The sequence below is a fragment of the Colobus angolensis genome, unplaced genomic scaffold (assembly GCF_000951035.1).
Source record: "Colobus angolensis palliatus isolate OR3802 unplaced genomic scaffold, Cang.pa_1.0 Scaffold233, whole genome shotgun sequence".
Taxonomy (NCBI): domain Eukaryota; kingdom Metazoa; phylum Chordata; class Mammalia; order Primates; family Cercopithecidae; genus Colobus; species Colobus angolensis.
Genome location: NW_012115522.1, coordinates 3,975,721 through 3,998,203, shown reverse-complemented (window position 1 = coordinate 3,998,203; position 22,483 = coordinate 3,975,721). Strand labels below are relative to the sequence as shown.

The following is a 22,483-nucleotide window of genomic DNA, read 5'->3' as shown; positions in this document are numbered from 1 at the left end:
ACTTCCTTAATGCTATCACATTGGGGGTTCAGGCTTCAACATGCAGATTGAAAAGGGGGACAAATATTCAGTCCGTAACAATGTCTGATCCCATCTAAGGCCTTTTCTCACTTGTCCCTCTTAACTGGCGTGTCCCACCCCTCCCCTCGGGCCTGGCTCAGTGTTCATCTCCTCCATGCAGCTTCTGTGAGTGCCCAAGCCCCTGGTGAGCTCCTACCTCTGCATGCCTGTGGCTCTGGAGCTCTGACTTGGCGGGTGCCCCCACATATAGGAAGGAAACAATTAACCCTCCAATTAGCCATAGCCCCAGGAGGGCAGCGAGGTGGCTTCTTTGTACCTTCCACCACTCAGTAGATAATCAGTGCTCAATAAATGGATGCAAAAGGAGTTTCATGACAGCTTTGTCCCTCAACTTTCCTTCCTTCAGAACAAGTCTGAGGTGTCTTTGACTTGATGTTCCCCTTGGTGAGTTGTGTTCACTCAAGGAGAGGGACAGAGACTGACCCATCTGTGTTCTCTCTCCAGCCCAGCCGACCTAAGTACAGACCCCCTCCGCAAACCAACCTCCTGGCTCCGAAGCTGCAGTTTCAGGTAAAGATAGAACCAGATGATGGGAACTTCAGGTCTGCCTCTCATCCAGGTCCTTCCTGAAACTCCATTCTTGTGCCTTAGAGGAGCAGCAGTCACTCCATTGGGTGATGGAGATGGCCTAGGTTGACTCTTCTTTGGCATCCAGAACAGAATGCAGACTCAGATCACAAGAATTAAAATACTGGTCTCCCAGGCTGTGCTCAGCTGAGACCTGCCTTAAGTCCCATCCCTCTGTCTACAGTGTCTGCTGCTTTGTGTGCCTGCCTGCTGCTCTCTCCCCACATATAAGGCCTCCCTGGCCTCCTTCCCAAAAGGAATCCCAGGGAATATTCCACAGCAAATGGAGTGGCTCCATGGGGCTCCCCAAAGAGGCCCCATCCAGAACCTGGGTGGCCACTGAAGAGACAGCAGGGTTTTACCTGCACTTTCTTCCAGCTCCATTATCCCCAACCATGACTCTTTCCCAGGCTGTGGGTCCCTGACCCTGAACGTCTCTGTTCTGTGTCTCTCTTGCCTCTAGGAGAGAGGGAGTCCAGTCTCCTCTTATTTCTTCTCTTGCATCCCCCAGCTCAGAGTCACTGCTCAAAAATTGATCCCCTCAACCACTAGAAATAATGTCCATTTAGTTGGTGCCCTTTATAGAAAGGTGGTGTCCCATGGTCCTATATTTGTTCTCAAGGAAATGCCTGAGTGCCAAAACAAGACCATCTAAGGACTAACAGATAAATCCTCTTCATGTGAAGAGAAAGCTTGATTCAGAAGATGAAAACTGTTCTGAAAAAAAAAAGAAAGAAATATACCCGTATGTGATATTTAAAACAGGGAGTTAGTTGGGGTGGCACACACCTGTAGTCCCAGCTACTAAGGAGGATAAGATGGGAGGATTGATTGAGCTCAGGAGTTTGGGACCAGCCTGGGCAATGTAGTGAGACCCCATCTCTAAAAGCAAAGAATAATAAAATTGTGATATAATTATTTTTTAATTTTAAAAAGATTCAAGGCAGCCATGGTGGCATGCATCTGTAGTCCCAGCTATGTGGGAGGCTGAGGCAGGAGGATCGCTTGAGGCCAAGAGTTTAAGGCTGCAGTGAGCTATGATCGTACCACTGCATCCCAGCCTGGGCAACAGAGCAAGAGCCTGTCTGAATTTTTAAAAAATAATTCATACATATCTATAAATCAGTGTGTTAACCACATCAGTCAGTTTGTCATGCAACTGAAACATAACTGTTTTCTAAAGAGTCCTGAGGGAGGAACCCTGGTCTCAGTGGGTCAGTAACCAGCGTGGACCCCACTGTGTGCAGAGCATCATAAGGGAATGTTGGATGAATGAGAGGCCATGCTGCTCCACCATCTCTCTCGGAGCAATGGAAGGCCCACATCGTGCTCTTTATTAACTCCTGGAGAGCAAGCCCTATCCCCCATGGTGCTCATGCGTGGTTTCTTTGTGCTCATGTTTGTAGCAGCTAATTGTCCACCTTCTCGCTTTGTCCCGTGCCTTGTGCTTCTTTGGTTTTCCTGAATAGGTCCCTGAGGGTCTGTGTGCCAGCTCTCCTACGCTCACCAGCCCTATGGAGTATCCATCTCCCGTTAACTCACTGCACACCCCACCTCTCCACCGGCACAATGTCTTCAAACGCCACAGCATGCGGGTAAGAGGGCTCTGCATGCTGGTCCCTGCCCGGACTGAGGAGGCTGCTGGAGGGAGGTGGCCGGGGACACTGGAAACCCCACGTCCTCAGCTCAGGAGGGCCCTCTCTGCTCCCCTGCACCAGTCCGGCCACCAAGCGGGAACTCTCTGACTTCCTTCCGTTTGCAAACACATCAGAGGCTGGCGGCCACACCAGGCCCTGCTCTGGAGGACACCAGCTGGACCTAACCTGCCCTTGGCCATGCTGGTGTTATGGCTAGAGATATACAAATCTCTCCCTCTCCTGAGCCCCAGGGGTAGGGAGATCCGTGGCAGCATGGAGGCTCCTAGGCAGGGCACAGCACAGCTTAGTGGTGCTTGAGAGTAAAGAATCCTTCCTACCTGATGGCTTTGGGTGTGAAATCTCTCTTCAGTCAAAGGAAAGGCTTCCTTGTGGCTGCTCCCTCTTCTGCTTTTGTTCAGGTTGCTGCTGGGTGAGAAGGAGTTTAGGGCTAGTGGGAATACAGGCTCATTAACTGGCTAGAGCAGGGGCCTAAGCCACCTCTCTTGTTAGCTCTTTGTCACTGGGTGTTGTTAACTGCTGGTGAAGCCCCGCGTGCTTCATCGCTGGCTTCTGATTGTCAAGTCTTGTGTGAAAAAGACACTTTTGCTTATAACCAGATGCCCACTGGTCACCAACCACCTTCTTCCATACAAATGGCCCCTGGTGGTCAGTTGCCATGAACACTTGATCTATGTTACTAAACCAACTAAAACCCACTAAAACACTTATTTTAGCTCTAACTCTGCATACATGCATAATATTTCAGGCTCACTGAACATGACTAAACTTTTTTTTGAAAAAAATTAGACGTTTATCATAATATATTTGGAAGATATAGTCAAGTATGCTGATATTACTTTCGTGCCATTATGCTTAATTTAGTAGAATTCTGAAATGAGCATGATAACTTAGAATTCCAGGCACTAAGATTTTTTGTGAAATAAATTTTCCTCTGACCTACTTCATGTTTCTCTTTTGTATTAATTTAACCAATTTCTGTTTTTGCATGTGCTTAACAATAATAAAACTACATTTTTAAGCATGTGCTATAATTTAGGCCGTGTTCAGTTCCTCCGCCCTCCTGCCTTTGACTCTCTATTCATAATTGATTGTTTTAGTAAGTTTTGCTTTAAATTGTGTTATTTTAGAATGAAGCTATTTGCACATTTGAGGGGTAGCATTGCCTTTGTCCAATTCCTGCTTCTCCACAAGGACCTTGTTCAGTTCCATAAAGAGATTGTGTAGTAGGAAAAAAGACCTTTTGTGTCAGGGCTTTAGAAGTAATTGCCATAAGGAAAATCTGTCTAAAAGAACATAATGAGCATGTCTTTAAATAAACAAACCCAAAAAAGTTAAAAATATAAACTCCATTTTATGACACAGATCAGAAACACTGAGAAAGTCTCTTCCAGGTAGAATGCTGAGAAGGTATAATAGGCTCCTCACAAAGCATTTGGAAGCATTTAACAAAAATTCAGAGGTGGTTTTCCCAGAAAAACAACTTTTCTACTGAGTGGCTCTATAGCCTGACTCATCAGGGAGTCTGTGGGATGCCATACCAGCGTTGGGATGGCAGCAGTCTCTCTCTTGAAGACCTCACAATTGAGCTTTAAAAATAATACAATTCGCCGGGCGCAGTGGCTCAAGCCTGTAATCCCAGCACTTTGGGAGGCCGAGACGGGTGGATCACGAGGTCAGGAGATCGAGACCATCCTGACTATCACGGTGAAACCCCGTCTCTACTAAAAATACAAAAACTAGCCAGGCGAGGTGGCGGGCGCCTGTAGTCCCAGCTACTCGGGAGGCTGAGGCAGGAGAATGGCCTAAACCCAGGAGGCGGAGCTTGCAGTGAGCTGAGATCCTGCCACTGCACTCCAGTCCGGGCGACAGAGCGAGACTCCGCCTCAAAAAAAAAAAAAAAAAAATACAATTCAAGGCTGGGCACGGTGGCTCATGCCTGTAATCCCAGCATCTGGGGAGGCCAAGGCGGGTGGATCACTTGATGTTGGGAGTTTGAGACCAGCCTGGCCATCATGGTGAAACCCCGTCTCTACTAAAAATACAAAAAATTAGTCAGGTGTGGTAGTGTGCACCTGTAATCCTAGCTACTCGGGAGGCTGAGGCAGGAGAACACTTGAACCCGGGAGGCAGAGGTTGCAGTGAGCTGAGATCACGCCACTGCACTCCAGCCTGGGCAACAGAGCAAAACTCTGTCTAAAAAAAATAAATAAAATAAAATAAAATAAAAATAATACGATTCAATAAACGGTATGGCTTGCTGTGACTGGTGGACGCTGTCCTCGGTGCTGAAGGAGGGAGGCTCTGCTTTCAAAGCGCTTACAGTCGACCAGAAGGATCAGGCCAGGTACACACTTACCTGTGATGCAAGCCAGAAGGTCGTGGGTATCACAAAGTGGGAGTTCAGAGAGGAGGATAACCCCTTCCAGCTTCTATTTAAAAACTGGGCCTTGAAAGATGGGAAAGATATGGACAGGAGGAAACTGAGATTCAGGAAATAGAAGAGGCAGAGGCTTCAGTAGGAGCCAAGACTGAGTGGTGGGAAACCATGGAACAAGTGCAAGAACTGTTGGACTACAACAGGAAGGGTACTTGTGGATGTTGAAATAAGGCCAACAGATGGGTCATAGCCAAATTATGGAAGGTGTCACAACTTACAAGAGTCATTTTAAAACACCATGAGTACCCAATTCCTTTTAAGAATAGAATGTAATTAGCAATGTAAGTATCCATTATCTAATAAGAATATTGGAGATGCATTTCAGCAAAACCAACCTCAAAGAGATTCCATTTTTTTAAGTGTTCATTTTTCTCCTTGAGTTTTATTATGAAATTGGAAGGCATCGGGATGTCTCCTAATCTGTGTTTGTTAAAATACATGGTATGATCAGGCCTGGGGCATGCTAGGCATTTTAGTGGTGGGATCTTCTCTCAACACTTGTAAACTTACAAATACTTATAAATACTTGTAGAATTTTCTTGATTCTAGTAACTCATCCCACTGGTACTTAACCAGTATATTAAGTACCATACTGATATGAAGAGTACTGGTACCATACTCTTCCTTAACTCATACGTTTTTCTCACATCCAGAAATCCCTAGCTCTATATTTAGAACTTTTGACACTGAGTTCCTGTTTGTCACTATTTGTCAACAGCCTGAGGCAGCCATGCCATTGTGTCTTCAGGTGTTGACATTTAACTGGGGATTTTTATGGCCTTAAAATGTCCTCATTTTGGAGTATCAGCCTCTGATAAACAAAACCTATTTCATCTTTATCAATTCCATGATTATAAAATACTCTTACATGCTGGAATCTGTTTTCCTAAAATAAAGTCTAGCTCAGTGGTTCTCAGCTAAGTTGTTTTCCCTCTCAGAGGACATTTGACAATGTCTGGAGGCATTTTTGTTACAACTGGGGAGGTGCTATAGGCATATATTGTGGGGAGACCAGAGATGCTGCTCAGCATGTACAGGAAATTGCCCTGGAAATAAAGACTTGTCTGGTTCCAAATGTCAACAGTGCTCAGGTTGAGGAGCCCTGGTCTAACTAGTATTTACTTAACCTCATGAGAACAAGAACATTGTATAGTTTAAAGTCACTGTCCTCCCGGCACCCAGCCCTGCCACATAGTAGTTGCTCAATAAATAATTGTTGAATAGATTAATGAATAAAGAATATTTCAGCAAAGAACCTAACTTGTGGGGAAACGTGTGATTAGAAATTGAGGTTAGTAACTGAAGATCAGTGTGCACTAAGTAAAACATCCCGATATAACCACTTTTAAACCATATTGTAATATTCAAGTGTGTTTTGTAGGGCTTAGTGAGGAAAGTCTTTTCAGAGGCTTGGTAGGGATTATTGCTTGCTAAAAGTAGATAGAGATAATTGTTAGCATCTTCTGCAAGTGACTTGTATGCAAATGGCCACTTCAAAGGCAAGGAACTGAGGGACCTGCCAGCTTAGATGTCACAGAAAGATCCTGCCCTAGCAAAGGCAACTCCTGGGCTTTGTGCAATGAAAAGGATGCCAATAATATTCCTCCTCCATCTGTCCAGGAGGCCAGGGCCACCATGTGCTGCACAACAGGAGAAAAATAGTTTAGAGGCACTGAGCGGATATTTATACAAATGAACCATGGGGGAAGATTGAAGGAAAATAGGAAGACATGTAGTACTTTCTGTTTAGGAACTAGCAGCTAAAACTATGAATAGTTCCAAAGCCCTAGAGGTAAGTTAAGGCGAGAGTTAGATTACTAGATCTAGGGAGAGGAAACATTTATCTTATCTCTATCAAACTATATTTCTTTGAATTTTGTTTTTCATTTTATCTATTAGTTCATGCATTTCTTCTAATCATTGGTTAAATAACTCAAGCTATGATTGCATTTATCTTATCTCTGTAGTGCTGTATTTCATGAAATTTTGTTCCTATTTTATCCCTTAGCTCATGCATTTCTCCTAACATTTAGTTAAATAACTCAAGCTATTATCTTAATAAAGAGTATGTCTTAATAGGAAGGCATGATTGGTGGGTGCATGCTGTTGCTTGTTCTCTCAGGCTCTGCTCATTCATGGACATACGTGGGACTGCACACCATGAGGCTAGGGGCAGCACCCCTGTCTCTCAAAGCTTCCAGACCTGCCACCTTGGTCCTTAGGTGGAGATAGCATCAGAAGGGTGTGATGCTCTCCAACTAAGCAAAGCCAGCCCCTTGGAAACCCTTTGGATGCTTTTAGTAGATTTTAAAGTAGATTTTAATAGACTTTAATAGGTTTTCTTTTTTAAATCTATTAAATGACAACAACCATCACAAACACTGAGGTAATAGTTTTCTTTTTTAAATCTATTAAATGACAGCAACCCTCACAAATACTGAGCTAATAGTAGAGCAGTCACTTGATAAAATATCATGAGCAGATCGTGTAATCATTTGAATACAGTGCATGTTGAGCAATATGGGTTCTTGCGTTTGGCATCACATTGCAACGCAGGCACATGCTTCCGGTTGATACCCGGTAACCATCTGCACATATAGCTCTGGGTTTAAGAACAAACTTATGAGAAAAAAGCAGCTGGCCAGGCCAAGGCTTGCTGCTGCCATGAGGTTCCTCAGAGGACTGTCCCTGCCTGAGTCTGAGAGCAGGGCTCATTGCATCCTCTCCCTTCTCTCTGCCGTCCTCCTAGGAGGAGGACTTCATCCGACCCAGCAGCCGAGAAGAGGCCCAGCAGCTATGGGAGGCCGAGAAGATCAAGATGCGACAAATCCTGGACAAGCAGCAGAAGCAGATGGTGGAGGACTACCAGTGGCTCAGGCAGGAGGAGAAGTCCCTGGTGAGCACCCCGGGAAGGATGTCGGTGCCCTGCACCCATCTGTGTCCTCTTCCACCTCCCCAGGTGGCTGGGGCAAGGGTCCCCTGCATTTTTGGTGCTTTCAGCTCCAGAATTCTAAGTCCTTTGCTCTTGTTTCTTCCTCTGCAGGACCCCATGGTTTATATGAATGATAAGTCCCCGTTGGTGAGTCACCAGGAGAGGCCTCTTCCTTCATGCCAAGGCCTGGGAAGGCCTCGTCCACCATAGGACCCCACCCTTGCTCCTACCCCCAGGCCTGCCCAGCTCCTCCTCAGTGGCTTCCCGTGTTGGGAGGGTGTCTTTTCCTTTTCCGCCAACCCCTACATGGCCCTTTTCCTGAAGTCTCCTGTGACTGCACCCTTAACGCTGTCTGAGGCCCTCCCCAGGGCCCCTCGGCCTCCCAGAATGGCAGCTTTGGGTCACAAGCTGCTCCCAGAAGCACCCCTGACCCCATGGCTGTGATCTCTAAACACACGGTGGAGGGACTGGGGAATGGGTAACGGGGGAGGGGCTTGTCTCCAGAGCCGCATGAGTGACGTTCACGCTCTCTTTCCTCCTTCCTCCAGACGCCAGAGAAGGAGGTCGGCTACAGTGAGTGTTTCCGCCCTTCTTCGGGGGGTTTCCGCTTGGCACCTTGTTCGGAACCACCGTCCTTGCCCACCGCCCAGGGCAGGGAGCAGCAGAGTCTGTCTGCGTTTCCTGCAGCATCAGCCGTGATTTAATTCAGAGCATGTGGGGCAGGCCAGCTTCCCCTCCACTCCCTCCACCCCATTCCTCTCCCTGCCCAGTGCCCTGCCCATCTCTCTCTCAGCGGCCACATCCTCAGGCCCCTCCTCAAGTCATCCCCCTCCTGCATTAGTTTGGAGGAGCTGGGAATTCTCTCTTCCTTATTTCCTGCTCTGTCAGAGGCTCCTGTGGGGAAAGTTAAGCAGTGCCACCTGCCTCTCCCAGTTCAGATTCATCTTCTGTAGGCCTGAGGCACAGAGGAGACAAAGTGGGAGGGGCAACTGAGCCCTCAGGCTCTCTCCAGAAGACCCTGTTGAAGGCAGGGAGGGAAGAGCCAGCAGTAAGCCCGGGGCCTGGCGGGGTGGCACTGAGGAGGAGCAGGATGTCAGCAGTCACAGAACTGGACACAAATCAGACATGGGCTTGGGACCATTTATTATCTTCTGAGGTACAGGGTGGTTAAGTAACTTGTCCAAAGTCACACAGCTAATAGTTAGCAAAGCTCAGATTTGAACCCAAGTCTTCTGACTTTAGGGTCCCTTCTGAGCTCACGCTCTTATCTTACAAAAGAAAATTAAGGCCCTGGGAGTGTGAGCTGCCTGGGGTGGTCGCAGAGCTCTTTGGTGGCAGAGGTGAGAATAGAAGGCCAGGTGTGATGGCTCACACCTGTAATCCCAGCACTTTGGGAGGCTGAGGTGGGAGGATCACTTGAGCACAGGAGTTTGAGACTGGCTTGGGCAACATAGCAAGACCTCATCTCTACAAAAGATTAAGAATATTAGACATGGTGATGCATGCCTGCAAGCCCAGATGCTCAGGAGGCCGAGGCAGGAGGATTGCCTGAGCCTAGAAGGTTGAGGTACAGTGAGCTGTGATCACACCACTGTGCTCCAGCCGCGGTGACAGAGCAAGCCCTATCTGAAAAAAAAAAAAACAAAAGGAACAAAGTGTGCTGAGTGGACTTGTGTGTGGCTTTGCTCTTCAAAGTGGGAGTGAATAGCATGCTTCTGCTGCAATTTTGCTTCCTTCAGCCCCAAACACTCCGGGAAAACCATTAGAGAATCCACACAAATTTACTTCATGAGCTGCTGTCTCCCCAGGGCGGGGGCACCACAGACACCTGCTGGCTTCAGAGAGAGGTTTCTTCCCTTCAGATTACCCAGTACTGTCCCTCAGGCCTTGTGTCCATCAGGCAGGAACCCCAAGCCAGAGCTGGGGCACCACTGCAATCCCCCCATCTTGCTGGGACTTTGCCTTTTTCTTCCTATAAAAGGGACAACAGTGCTGTCCCTGACTACTGCGAAACCAGAGACCAGGAGGTTCCTTCTGCTTCTCGCTTCCTGGATTCAGAGTTAATTTCCCTGAGGTCTCCTGGTGGTAGAGGGGAGGGGGTTCATTTGATGTCAGCAGGTACGAAGGGAAGGGTTGGAGTGCTGAGAACTGCCCCCCACTTGCTGTTCTTTTTGTTGCAGTGGAGTTCACAGGGCCCCCGCAGAAGCCCCCAAGGCTGGGCGCGCAGGTATGTGTTGGCTCCGCTGAAACTGATAAGAAATGAGAGTGAGAGTTGCACAAGACTGAAGACCATGGACTATGAAAGCTTCACAGTTCTCAGAATCCAGTGCAGTGTCCTCATTATACAGATGAAGCCCGGGGCAGGGGGAGTGGGGTGGGGTGCCTTGCCTAAGGCCACACAGCTAATTCATGAAAAAGCAAGAGGAAGAACCAATCTCCCACCCTTCATCCCCCTCCCGGACTTGGAGTAGATCTCCCTGGTCCAGCCTCAGGGAAAGGGGTGTGGGCTCCCTCCCTCTTCTGAGGGTCCTCACTTGGTTTCCAGCACCCATTTTTCTTACATCCATCTGGGGTGGTGCTGGCTTTCTTTCCTCCGGAACAGTGATTCTCAGCCTTGGCTGTCCATTACAATCACCCAAGGAACTTTGAAACTCTCTGCACAGGCCAGGTGCAGTGGCTCACACCTATAATCCCAGCACTCTGGGAGGCCATGGCAGGAGGATTGCTTGAGCCCAGGAATTCAAGACCAGCCTGGGCAATATAGCAAGAACCCGTCTTTACTAAAAATTTTTTTAAAAAATTAGCTGGACTCAGTGGCATGCCTGCTACTCAGGAGACTGAGGCAGGAGGATTGCTTGAGCCCAGGAGGTCAAGGCAGCAGTGAGCTATGACTGCCATTATAGTCCAGGCTGGGCAACAGAGTGAGACCCTGTCTGTTCAAAGAAAAAAAAGCCTACCTGCACCCTATGTCCAGGTGGTGGTTCTATTAGTCTGTTGTGAGGCTACCACTAGTATTTTGTTAAGGCTCCCTGGCTGGAAACTGCCCCAGAAGTAGACAGGGGCAGTGCATCATGGGACAGGGCATGATTGTTCTAGAGAATAGTCCTTTCAAATCGGGCTAGTGGTGGAGTTGGCCGCAGGGGCAGTGCATCGTGGGACAGGGCATGATTGTTCTAGAGAATAGTCCTTTCAAATCGGGCTAGTGGTGGAGTTGGCCGCAGTAGTGCCTGCCCAGGAGAGAATCGTGCCACACCTCTGGCTCTCCTCCACTCACTGGCCACCTGTGTCTTCCCCTCAGTCCATCCAGCCCACAGCTAACCTGGACCGGACCGATGACCTGGTGTACCTCAATGTCATGGAGCTGGTGCGGGCTGTGCTGGAGCTCAAAAATGAGCTCTGTCAGCTGCCCCCCGAGGGCTATGTGGTGGTGGTGAAGGTGAGAACAGGGCCGGGTTGAGGAGGTGGAGGCAGCTCAAATCCACCCTGAAGGAAGAGGGACTGCGCTTCCTGTTGGCTGGCCCAGCAGATCCTGTTAGAGCAAGCTGGGCCAGGGGAATTGAGTCCCAGGCCACTCATGGGGCCAAGCACCACCCCAGGAGAGCTCTCCCCAGGGGAAACCTGGCTGTCTCCAAAAGCCAGAAGTGGCAGCCATCCTGCCCCTTTCTCTCCTCAGAACGTGGGGCTTACCCTGCGGAAGCTCATCGGGAGCGTGGACGATCTCCTGCCTTCCTTGCCATCGTCTTCACGGACAGAGGTGAGTGTCCATCCCAGACAGCGCCATAGGCTGTTGCTTTCCTCCTGCACCCCCACCTGTTCCTGCTTATGCTTCCATGAGAGGCTCACGAGGGCTGCCTGGGCAACATCATGTCTGTCCACTGAGTCCCCACCAGGTGGGTTCTGTGTGGCTCATCCCATCAGCTACCACCAGAGGGCTAAGAGGGCACCCAGGGACCTGGCCAGATGCTCGCAGGGATTTCCTAGTTCAGGTCTCCAGATGATGGCAGTGAATTCTACTGAGGTTATGCTAAAGGGGACACACCTTCCTTTCCCCCCTCCTATTATCGTTTGTCTGGTTGCCTTGCCGTCTGTGTTAAGATTAACACGGATGTCTCATAGAAATAGCACTTAAGCTTTCTTTAATTATTTAATCTGATTTTCTTTATTTAAATGAGAAACAATCACTGAAAATCAAAACAAGAGTCTTGGTGTTCCACGAGATGGTACCTGCAATAGGGAGAGTAAAGCCCCCCCAAAGATGTCCACATCCTAAGCCCTGGCACCTGGAAACATGCCACCTTCCACGGCAAAAGAGACTTTGCAAATGTGATAAAGTTAAGGACCTTGAGATTGGGAGATTGTGCTCAGTTATCAGACTGGGCCCAGTGTTGTCACAGAGATCCCGGGATTAGGGATCTAGATTGGGAGATTGTGCTAGTTATCAGACTGGCTGGGTGTGGCAGCTCACATCGGTAATGCCAACCTTTGGGGAGGCCAAGGCACGTGAATTGCTTGAACTCAGGAGTTTGAGACCAGCCTGGTCATCATGGCAAAACCATACAAAAATTAGCTGGGTGTGGTGGCCTGTGCCTGTAGTCCCAGCTGCTCAGAAGGCTGAGGTGGGAGGATAGACTGAGCCTAGGAGGTGGAGGCTGTAGTGAGTCATGGTCAGACCACTGCACTCCAGCCTGGGCAGCAGTGACACCCTATCTCAAAATAATAAATAAATAAAACAAGAGGGAGGCAGAGTGTGACAAGAGACACATGGTCAGAGTGACAGATGTGATGGATGAAGGGGGCCGCAGGCCAAGGAAGGCAGCAGCCTCTTGGAGCTGGAGAAGGCAAGGAACATGTTCTCCTCTGGAGCCTCCAGGGAGAACCAGCCCTGTGGCCACCTTGACTTTAGCCCAATTGGACCCACTTCAGACTTCTGCCCTTCAGAACTATAAGACAATAAATCTGTGTTGTTTTGCGCCACTAAATTTCTGGTAATTAGTTGCCAAAGCCATAGGCACACAATACAGTGCCATGGGACGTTTGTTCGTTGTCCGTCTGGAGCCCTTTGATCCCCTGCCTCCCAGCGGCCAGCCCTGCGGCACAGATGACTACCACATCCCGCCACTGTCCCTACTGTCAGTGGCTGCCCAAGGCAGGAGAAGGCAGGAGAGTTTGGGCCAATTCCTGGCCTCTCTCTCAGGGTCAGTGACAACCCATACAGGAGCCCTAGGTGGGGCTGTGGGGCTGTCTAGTCTCAGTTAAGAGCTCCTTACCCTTGAGATGCCAACCCATTCATTCATTCATCTACTTCATTTGTAAATACCTCTTGGGCACCAGCTACGAACAGGCACACCTCATTTTATTGCACTTTGCTTTCATTGCACTTCCCAGATATCTCGTTTTTCACAAATTGAACATTTGTGGCAACCGTACAATGAGCAAGCCTATTGGTGCTATTTTTCCAGCAGCACGTGCTCACTTTGTGTCTCTGTCACATTTTGGTAATTCTCACAATATGTCAAACGTTTTCAGTATGATTGTAGCTGTTATGGTTGGTGATTGGTGATCGGTGATCAGCGATGTTAGTATTGTAATCATTTCGAAGGGCCATCATAAACTGTGCCCACATAAGACTTATCAATAAATGTTGTGTGTGTTCTGACTGCTCCTCCGACCATCCATTCCCCTATCCTCTCCTTGGGCCTCCCTTTTCCCTGGGACACAACAAGATTGAAATTAGGCCAGTTAATAACCCTACAGTGGTCTCTGCATGTTCAAGTAAAAGGAAGAGTCGCCCACCTCTCACTTTAAATCCAAAACTAGAAATGATTAAGCTGCGTGAGGAAGGCATGTTGAAAACCAAGAGAGGCCAAAAGACAGACCTCTTGTCCCAGTTAGCCACGTTGTGAATGCAAAGGAAAAGTTAGCTACTCCGGCAAGCACATGAATGATAAGAAAGTGAAACAGCCTTATTGCTGATATGGAGAAGGTTGGAGTGATCTAGATGGAAGGTCAAGCCAGCCACAACATCCCCTTTTGCCAAAGCCTAATCCAGAGCAAGGCCTTCAATTCTATGAAGGCTGAGAGAGGTTCAGGGAGTTGCAGAAGAAAAGTTGGAAGCTAGCAGAGGTTGGTTCGTGAGGTTTAAGGGAAGAAGCCACCTCTGTAACATAAAAGTGCAAGGTGAGGCAGCCAGTGCTGATGGAGAAGCTGCAGCAAGTTCTCCAGAAGATCTAGCTAAGATCATTGATGAAGATGGCTCCACTAAACCACAGCTTTTTCAGTGTAGATGAACGACTTTCTAGTGCAAGCAGATGCCATCTGGGACTTTCATAGCTAGAGGAGAAGTCAATGCCTGGCTTCAAAGCTTCAGAGGACAGGCTGACTCTCTTGTTAGGGGCTAATGCCGATTGAAGCCAGCGCTCATTGGCCATTCTGAAAACCTTAGGGCCCTTAAGAATTAACCTAAATCTACTTTTCTTATGCTCTATAAATGGAACAATGAACCCTCAATGACCGCACATCTGTTTACAGCATGTTTTACTGAATATCATAAGCCCACTGTTGAGGTTTACTGCTCAGAAAAAAAAAAAAAAAAAGATTATCTTCAAGTATTACTACTCATTGACAATGCCTCTACTCAAGAGCTCAGATAGAGATATAGAAGGAAATTAATGTTTTCACTGCATCCGTTCTGCAGCCCATGGATCAAGGAGTAATTTCTACTTTCAACTTCTATTATTTAAGAAATGCATTTCTAAGGCCATGGCTGCCATAGATAGTGATTTCTCTTATGGATCTGACTAAAGTTCACTGAAAATATTTTGGAAAGGATTTACCATTCTAGATAATATTAGGAACATTTGTGATTCATGGGAAGAGGTCAAAATATCATTAACCGTTTGGAAGAAGTTGATTCCAACCCTCATGATTGATTTTGAGAGGTTCAAGTCTTCAGTGGGTGGCTGAGCGGTGGCTCATGCCTATAATCTCAGCACTATGGGAGGCCGAGGTGGGAGGATCAGCTGAGATCAGGAGTTTGAGACCAGCCTGGCCAACATGGTGAAACCCCATCTCTACTAAAAATACAAAAATTAGCCAGGCATAGTGGCAAATGCTTGTAATCCCAGCTACTCGGGAGACTGAGGCAGGAGAATTGTTTGAACCCAGGAGGCAGACGGTGCAGTCAGTTGAAGTTGCACCACTGCACTCCAGCCTGGGCAACAGGAGCAAAGCTCAGTCTCAGAAAGAAAAAAAAAAAAAAAAAGATCAGATTTGCATTTTAGAAAGCATGAGGGGATGTTTCCATGAAGGGATGGTCAGGCTGGGCCTACACAGGGTCGGCTGGGGTCTGAGATGTCAGTCCTTGTAGACCTGACTCCAGCCTGCACCAGGTGTTGCATTCAGCCCACTCCTAGGTCTGATTTGCTTCCAGGGAACTTCTGATTGCCTTGGCCAGCACGCAGGTGGACACCTTTATGGCTTCCCTATCCTCCAGGCATAGACTTTGTGGCCCCTCAGCCTGTCCTGTGTGATCTTCCTACAGATCGAGGGCACCCAGAAACTGCTCAACAAAGACCTGGCAGAGCTCATCAACAAGATGCGGCTGGCGCAGCAGAACGCCGTGACCTCCCTGAGTGAGGAGTGCAAGAGGCAGATGCTGACGGCTTCACACACCCTGGCCGTGGACGCCAAGAACCTGCTCGACGCTGTGGACCAGGCCAAGGTTCTGGCCAATCTGGCCCACCCACCTGCAGAGTGACGGAGGGTGGGGGCCACCTGCCTGCATCTTCCGCCCCTGCCTGCCATGTACCTCCCCTGCCTTGCTGTTGGTCATGTGGGTCTTCCAGGGGGAAGGCCGAGGGGAGTCACCTTCCCTTGCCACTTTGCACGACCCCCTCTCCCCACCCCTACCCCATGCTGTACTGCTCAGGCTGCAGCTGGACAGAGGGGACTCTGGGCTATAGACACAGGGTGAAGGTGACAAAGATGGCTCAGAGGGGGCACTGCTGCTGCCTGGCCCTCCTCCCTACGCCAGCCTGGTCGGTGCAGGGGGCTCCTGGGGGTGGGGGAGTGTCACGTGATGCCCCTAGCTTTATATAGGGACATGGCAGGCCGATTTGGGAACCAAGCTATTCCTTTTCCTTCCTCTTCGGCCCTCAGATGTCCCCTGATGCACAGAGAAGCTGGGGAGAAGCTTTGTTTTGGGGGTCAGGCAGCCAGTGAGATGAGGGATGGGCCTGGCATTCTTGTACAGTGTATATTGGAATTTATTTAATGTGAGTTTGGTCTGGACTGACAGCATGTGCCCTCCTGAGGGAGGACCTGGGGCATAGTCCAGGAACAACCTAATTGGGAGTCCAGGAGCAACCTAATTGGGAGTCCAGGCACAGGACGCTGTGTTGTCAACAAACCAAGCATCAGAGGGAAGAAGCAGAGAGATGCGGCCAAGATAGGACCTTGGGCCAAATCCACTCTCTTCCTGCCCCTCTTTCTCTTTCTTCCTTTACTTTCCCTTTCTTCTTTTCCCTCTTTTCTTACTCCTCCTTTTTCTCCCCCCGACCCCCCCGTTCTCATCTGCAGCTCATTTTCTCGCGTGTTTGCATAAACATTCTTTTAACTTCTTTCTATTTGACTTGTGGTTGAATTAAAATTGTCCCATTTGCTTTGCGGTTTGTTTTGTTTGTTTGACCCGCCCTTTGTGGGAGAATGGGGACTGTGAGCCAAGCCTTGGAAGAAACCGATTGTGTTCGTGTTGGACGGAGATCAAGGGCTGTCCAGCGCTGGGCGTCGGCCAAGGAGGGACAAACGGTGATGCCCGGCAGTGGGTCAGGGGTATGCGCTGGCCTCTTTGCCCTTGCAGGGACAGTAGGGGGCGACTTTCCAGGAGGGACCCAGAGCAGTCCCCTCCATGGCCACATGAGGAATGCCATATCATTTCGCTCCCAGTGGGCCCCCAAACCCCAGGTTCTGGAGGGGCTTGGGTAACACTGGCGACGTTGAAGTGTGGCTGGCAAGGAGGGGGCCACACAGTTGAGTGAGCAGTAGGTGCAGCTTTATTTAATCTCTCTATTCACATGCAAGACGGATGGGAGATGTGGATAACAGGAGTGAACATCACTGATCACTGTCTCAGGAGAGTAGGTCTGGGAGCCTGGACCTGAGAGCTCTGAGGCCTCCAGAGAGCAAGCGGGAGGAGAGGGGAGGCTGGGGGCTGCATGCATAGGAGTAGACAGGAGACAGAAACCAGATGGGCCATGAGCAGGGGGTAGTGGGAGAGGAATGAGGCATGGCGGGGCGTGGGCCAGGGTGTCACAGGCAGGCTGGTTTCCCTTGGGAGTGTCAGGGAGAGAGATTTCGGGGTTTGGAAGGAGGGGACCCCCAACTGGAAGCTCGCCCTGCTCGACTTCCTGCCTGGAGCCTCCACATTGTCCCAAGAACCCAGTGCCCACATCTGTTAGCTGCCAAGGTCCCACCCTCTGGTCTGGACAGAGCTGGGGAGAGGTTTGGTGCCCAATCCCAGGAGCAGCAGCTATGCCTGGGATCCCGGGTGCAACCTCAAGCTTTGGGGTGGTGCATTCCCAAGTGCACACACAGGCAGCTCTGAGGGGTTCACAGCAGGTCAACACACCTTGGGGCTCTGGGAGAGACGGGCCAAGCTGATAAGGGATGGGACCACAGCTTTGCCATCTACACAGCAGTCCTGGGGCCCAAACAATCCAGCTTGCTCCCCTCAGCCACTCAGAACAAACGCCTTAAGTGCTGACCCACTCACCCAGTGCTGTGCTAGGTGCCGGGGATGGGAAAAATAACAGGTAGAGGTCCTGCCCTTGAGAAGTTCAGAATCAAAGGAACTAAAGGCAAAGATCTTCAACTCCCAAGTGAGGCCTCCTCCTGATGGAGCCAGGCACAGGGAACAGGGTTCCTGGGGAGGAAGGAGGGCGGAGGGAGGGACGGAGGGAGGACAGGCCGAACGAGATGAGTTTGAGTTGGGTCAGGAGCAGCTCAGGATGGTCTTTCTCGTTTGCCCGCTGCACGTGTACGGACATATGGAGCCCCTGCAGGCCATGGCTCAGCTCTGCCAGACCTCCTGGGGGCCGGCTGGTGCAGAGCCATTTTGCAGCAAGGAAGGGAGAGGAATGACGTCAAGGAGAAGCCTGGAGGCTCAAATGTGCTTCCAGATGGATAGAATGGCCCAGCCACCTGTATCCAACAATCCGCCCCTCCCCGGTAGGGAAGATCTGCCCTGCACCTCCACCTCAGGTGCAGGCCCTGCCTCCCGCTTCCTCCCCTTTGGGAAGAGCCCTGATTACTCCCCTGCTGGATCGTACAGCTCAGCACCCTGCAACTCGGACAGACTCCGAACTTCATCCCCAGACTGGCTTAGAGAAACCCCACCTGGCTCTCCAACCTCCTACCTCACCTGGCTGTTCTCCCTGGCACTTCAGGCTCATTCCCAAGTCTAAACATTGTTCAGAGCCCTTCCACCCCCAAGGAACCCTCCCCTTTGCCCCCATGGCCCCTCCTTTGAGGTCTGCATTCCCTTCCTCGTCACCCTGGCCCCACTGTCCCCCTGGTTGACCCTTCTGTCACTTAGGGTCTGCACTGCTCCTCCAGGAGAATCTTACTCTGCCCCACTTGGTCACCACACTATTGTGACCTTCTGCAGAGCTTCCCTAGCTCCTCAGTATCCAAAGCAGGAGTTTGCACCCAGCAGGCTCTCAGCCCTGGTACAATAATGTTAAGCTGGATGGAAGCCTGCAATGCCTGGGTCAGTGTCCAGACTCCACAGAGAGACACCTGCTCAACCCCAAAGAGGACACTAGAGGCAGCTGCAGCAGAGATGGTCAAAAGATGGCCAGCGAGGGTGCCCTGGGAGCCAACTTCAGGGAGGTGCAGTCAGATCATTCCAGCTAAGAATGGAGGCAGAAAGAGGCCGATGGTCCCCAGGAAGCAGACGATGATAAACAGCCAGAGGAAGATCCTGTCGATGACCATGGCGACATACTTCCAGTCCTCTTTCACCTGTGGGGAAGATGGTACACAGTGACGGGGGCCAGGACCAGGAAAGGGGATGAGTTCCCCCATGCACAGCCTCTGCACAGACAGCCACTGGGGGCAGCAGCAACTGCCCCACAGAGACCTTGGGGAGCAAAGGTCAGCGCATGGAGCGGGGTGGGTGGAGGGGAGGGACGGGCTGTTTCAAGGCTCCAGTAAGTTCCCCTGATGATTCCCCTCCCGTCCCAGCCCCTCCACATGCCCGGACCTGTCCATGTTTTGCTCCCAGACTATATGTAAAGGAGGCTAGAGGGATGCAAGGAGGCGGCAGGACCACCCAGGGGTATGGGCCCTTCTAGGGGGTCTGCAGTGACTTCAATGCAACACCAGACTTTGCTGCTCACAGGTTGCCCCTTCACCCACCTGCTGGAGCTGGGGAGAGGGAAATAGGCGAAGGTGGCTGGGACCCCTGGCAAGCTGGGGGTGGGGTGGGGGCTTTGTAGAACTTGGGCTCATAGCCCAGACAATGGAGCCTGGATTCTTCACTGCTCCTGGATGACATCATGATTAATTTTATCTATTCATCAAGGCCACTCATAATAACCTCCCAGCCTTTCATCCTTCCCTAGGCTGATAAGAGTAGTGGTAGAGTAGTGGCCCTGACCCAACTCAAACTCATCTCATTCGGCCTGTCCTCCCTCCCTCCCTCCCTCCGCCCTCCTTCCTCCGCAGGAACTCTGTTCCCTGTGCCTGGCTCCATCAGGAGGAGGCCTATGCTAGAGTAGTGGCCTGCTCATGTAACAGTGGCAGACAGGGGCTGGGGTAGGGGTCAGGGTGTGGCCAATGCCATGGCAGGGGCAGGGGAGCGGAGTCCACCTGGCACAACCAAGAATCTGCAGGGTTTGTGGTTGAAGAGTGAAGTTTGCAAGATCCTCAAGAGTCCATGAACAAGAAAGCAGAGGAAGAGACCATCCAAGACAAAAGACAAAGGCTGATACTGCCGCAGCTGACTTTCTAGGTCTCTCCTGAAATGCTCCCCCTGCTTCCCGCCACCTCCAAGGCAATGGTGGGAGCTGGTGGCCTGAGGGAGGCATGGGGTTCAGCATCTGGGGTCCTCCCTCTCTGGCTCTCAGGTTCCCTATTAGGCTGAGCTGCTCATGCTTGACCCCATGGTGTGTAACCTGCCACCTGACAATAAATGTCCTCAGAGTGGCCAGCTACATGTGCTCTCTCGCTATTTATTCCATACTTCTAAGGACCATGACTGAGGGAAGTGGGTCCTCACGGGAGGGGCCTGGGCTGCCCAAGCTCACACTCTGGTAAGGTGGTTCCCCGCTAAGTTGGTGGGGTCACCTAGGCTGGCCCCTCTCCCAACCCCAACGCACCGAAGAGTCGGCATCCTCGGACCGCAGGTGGTCGGCAATGTAGTGCACGCCTTCCAGTGCCTTCCGCATGCGGGGTGACAGCAGCAGCTCACCCTCCTGCAGCACAGCCTCAGCCTTGGGACCTGAGGCTCCGGAGTGCAGGTGACCATGGCTGCAGAGGGTGCCCACAGAGGGGGCCACATGACCTGCACACACCCATCTGTCCTCCTCCTCCACCACCACCTCCCTCTCCTCGGCATCCACGTTGGTCTCCAGCCAGTGATAAGAGGGGCTGAGCTTCAGGCCTGGGGGATGGCAGAGCTCCAAGGGTGGCGGGGGCCGGTTCATCAGAAGCCACCGGGGCACACAGCCCAGAAGGGCCCCCCGCACCCAGCGGGGCATGGTGTGGGTGCTGGGGGAGCGGTGGTGCACATTGAGCACAAAGACAGTGATGACGATGGACAGCGTGACGAAGATCATGGTGAACAGCAGGTACTCGCCGATGAGCGGGATGACCAGCGAGGTGGATGGGATGATCTCGGTGATGAGCAGCAGGAAGACGGTGAGTGACAGCAGCACCGAGATGCACAGCGTGATCTTCTCACCGCAGTCGGAGGGCAGGTAGAAGACCAGCACGGTGAGGCAGGAGATGAGCAGGCAGGGGATGATGAGATTGATGGTGTAGAAGAGCGGCAGCCGCCGGATGACAAAGGCGTAGGTGACATCAGGGTAGATCTCGGCGCAGCAATCGTACTTCTTGCTGTTGTAGGTGCCCGTGGCGTTGACGATGGCCCACTCGCCGCTCTCCCAGTAGTCCTTCAGGTCCACCGTCTGCTCCATCTGCTCCAGGTCGATCTTGGCCTTGTCATAAGTCCAGGAGCCGAACTTCATCTTGCAGTTCTGCTGGTCGAAGGGGAAGAAGGTGACGTCGATGCTGCAGGAGCTCTTGTAGATGGCCGGGGGCACCCAGTGCACAGTGCCCGTGGAGAAGAGGTGGGCCTTGGTCATGTGGGTCACTGCAAACTCCCCATCTGCACTGGGGAGAGGAGAGGAGCTGGGGAGACCCCTGCCTACCCACCTGCCTGAGCCAGGCTACTCAGAGAGCTGGCAGCAGGGGAACCCCAAGTCAGACCCGGCCACTCTGGCGGGGTTTATTAATACAAGTGTGTAAGTCTCCCCCGGCACACACATTTATAGCCACTGTGCTGTCTTGTCAATTACTACCTTTTTAAATACAAAAGGAGGAATTGTGAGGAATAGAGGGAAGTACCAAGAATTCTAAAAACAACCACTAATAACATTTTGATGATAAATATGTGTATATAAAATGTAAAATGATTATATATATATTATCAATATATGACAACCATATATATTTGTGATCATGGGGTATATGTCATTTGATTGCCTATTTTTACTCATTTAATATTTTATTTCATTTGCAGTAAGGAAAGAGTTGAATAGACACAGGGCCAGCCACGCCACAGGGGAGATGGAGATGGCGTTCAAAACATCTCTTCCAAACTTCGCAGGTTAGGGGTTTTTCAAAGGCAGTTTTGGGGAAGGGGTGGGTGTGGCCAGCTGCTTGCTGCTGATTGGCTGGGCGGAGATGATATCGCAGTGGGTCAAAGCTGTCCTCCTGTGCACTGAACATTTAATATTTTAGAGTGATACCTTAGAGTCTGTTTTTCTTCCCTAGCAGATGATGAGTCGGCCCCTCAGGAGGGCGATCCCTTTCCACCTGGGATCATCCTTGCTCAGAAGAGACCTAATATCTTTGCGGGTGAAGATACTCCCTTGAATGTATCCATTTAACATACGTTTTTGAGCCCCTCATCCACTAGGGTCTGTACCACAGCTGTGCAGAAGAGGAATATGAGAAAGGTCCCTGCCCTTAAGGAGCCAAGAGGAGATGAGACGTCTCCAGGAACCACTGCAACATCAGGGAGGCAGCTGGCAACACTAGGAGGGCGGTCTGGGTGCTCCCCGGGCCCTTTGGGTGGAAATCTGGGAGGTGAGCAGGGTCATCGAGAGGCCTGCCATTTGCAAAAGGCCTTGACTGATGGTAGCATTTGGCTGAGACATGGGCAGAGAGCTTTCCGGTAGAGGCTCGCACAGGGACAGAGAGTGTCAATCAGGGGTATGGTGGGACTAGGCATTCAAGGACCCATGAGGAGTCTGGGAACACTGGAATAGTGGTGACCAGTCAGGCAGCACTTCCTGGAAGCCTCAGCCCCTGATTCCACCAGGAGGTGGCTCAGTGGGCTCCTGCTCTAGCCATTAACCATCCTCCCTCCCCCTCTAATTCCCAGTCAATTCTAAAATCCAAGAAATTTAGAAGAGTGCTTGCGAACAGGGGGCCTTATTCCCCCATGGAGTAGTTCCATGGTAGAGATATAGGCAGGCTGGAAATAGGAACTTTGTAAGGGAGTAACAAATACATTGAGACAAA

At 50.6% G+C, this 22,483-nt stretch overlaps 2 protein-coding genes across 6 annotated transcripts in view; one reads left to right on the top strand and one right to left on the bottom strand.

Annotated features, from left to right (window-relative positions):
• Positions 1-16,338, top strand: part of PTK2B (protein tyrosine kinase 2 beta) — a 135,728-nt gene extending 119,390 nt beyond the window's left edge. The window contains exons 23-31 of one of the 3 annotated variants that reach the window (XM_011944595.1): positions 526-591; positions 2,118-2,243; positions 7,493-7,639; positions 7,787-7,822; positions 8,224-8,248; positions 9,856-9,902; positions 10,974-11,111; positions 11,349-11,429; positions 15,216-16,338. In XM_011944595.1, the coding sequence (XP_011799985.1) occupies positions 526-591; positions 2,118-2,243; positions 7,493-7,639; positions 7,787-7,822; positions 8,224-8,248; positions 9,856-9,902; positions 10,974-11,111; positions 11,349-11,429; positions 15,216-15,431 (882 nt within the window). In that variant the 3' untranslated portion in view covers positions 15,432-16,338. The remainder of the gene's footprint in view (positions 1-525; positions 592-2,117; positions 2,244-7,492; positions 7,640-7,786; positions 7,823-8,223; positions 8,249-9,855; positions 9,903-10,973; positions 11,112-11,348; positions 11,430-15,215) is intronic. The other 2 variants (XM_011944596.1, XM_011944597.1) reach the window with 2 other exon arrangements.
• Positions 16,339-16,709: 371 nt separating this feature from the next.
• The window catches only part of CHRNA2 (cholinergic receptor, nicotinic, alpha 2 (neuronal)), a 21,257-nt gene continuing 15,483 nt past the window's right edge, over positions 16,710-22,483 (bottom strand). For 2 of the 3 annotated variants that reach the window (XM_011944589.1, XM_011944592.1), the window contains exons 6-7: positions 20,053-21,067; positions 16,710-18,694 (exon numbers count right to left, since the gene is read on the bottom strand). In XM_011944589.1, the coding sequence (XP_011799979.1) occupies positions 18,569-18,694; positions 20,053-21,067 (1,141 nt within the window). In that variant the 3' untranslated portion in view covers positions 16,710-18,568. The remainder of the gene's footprint in view (positions 18,695-20,052; positions 21,068-22,483) is intronic. The other variant, XM_011944591.1, reaches the window with a different exon arrangement.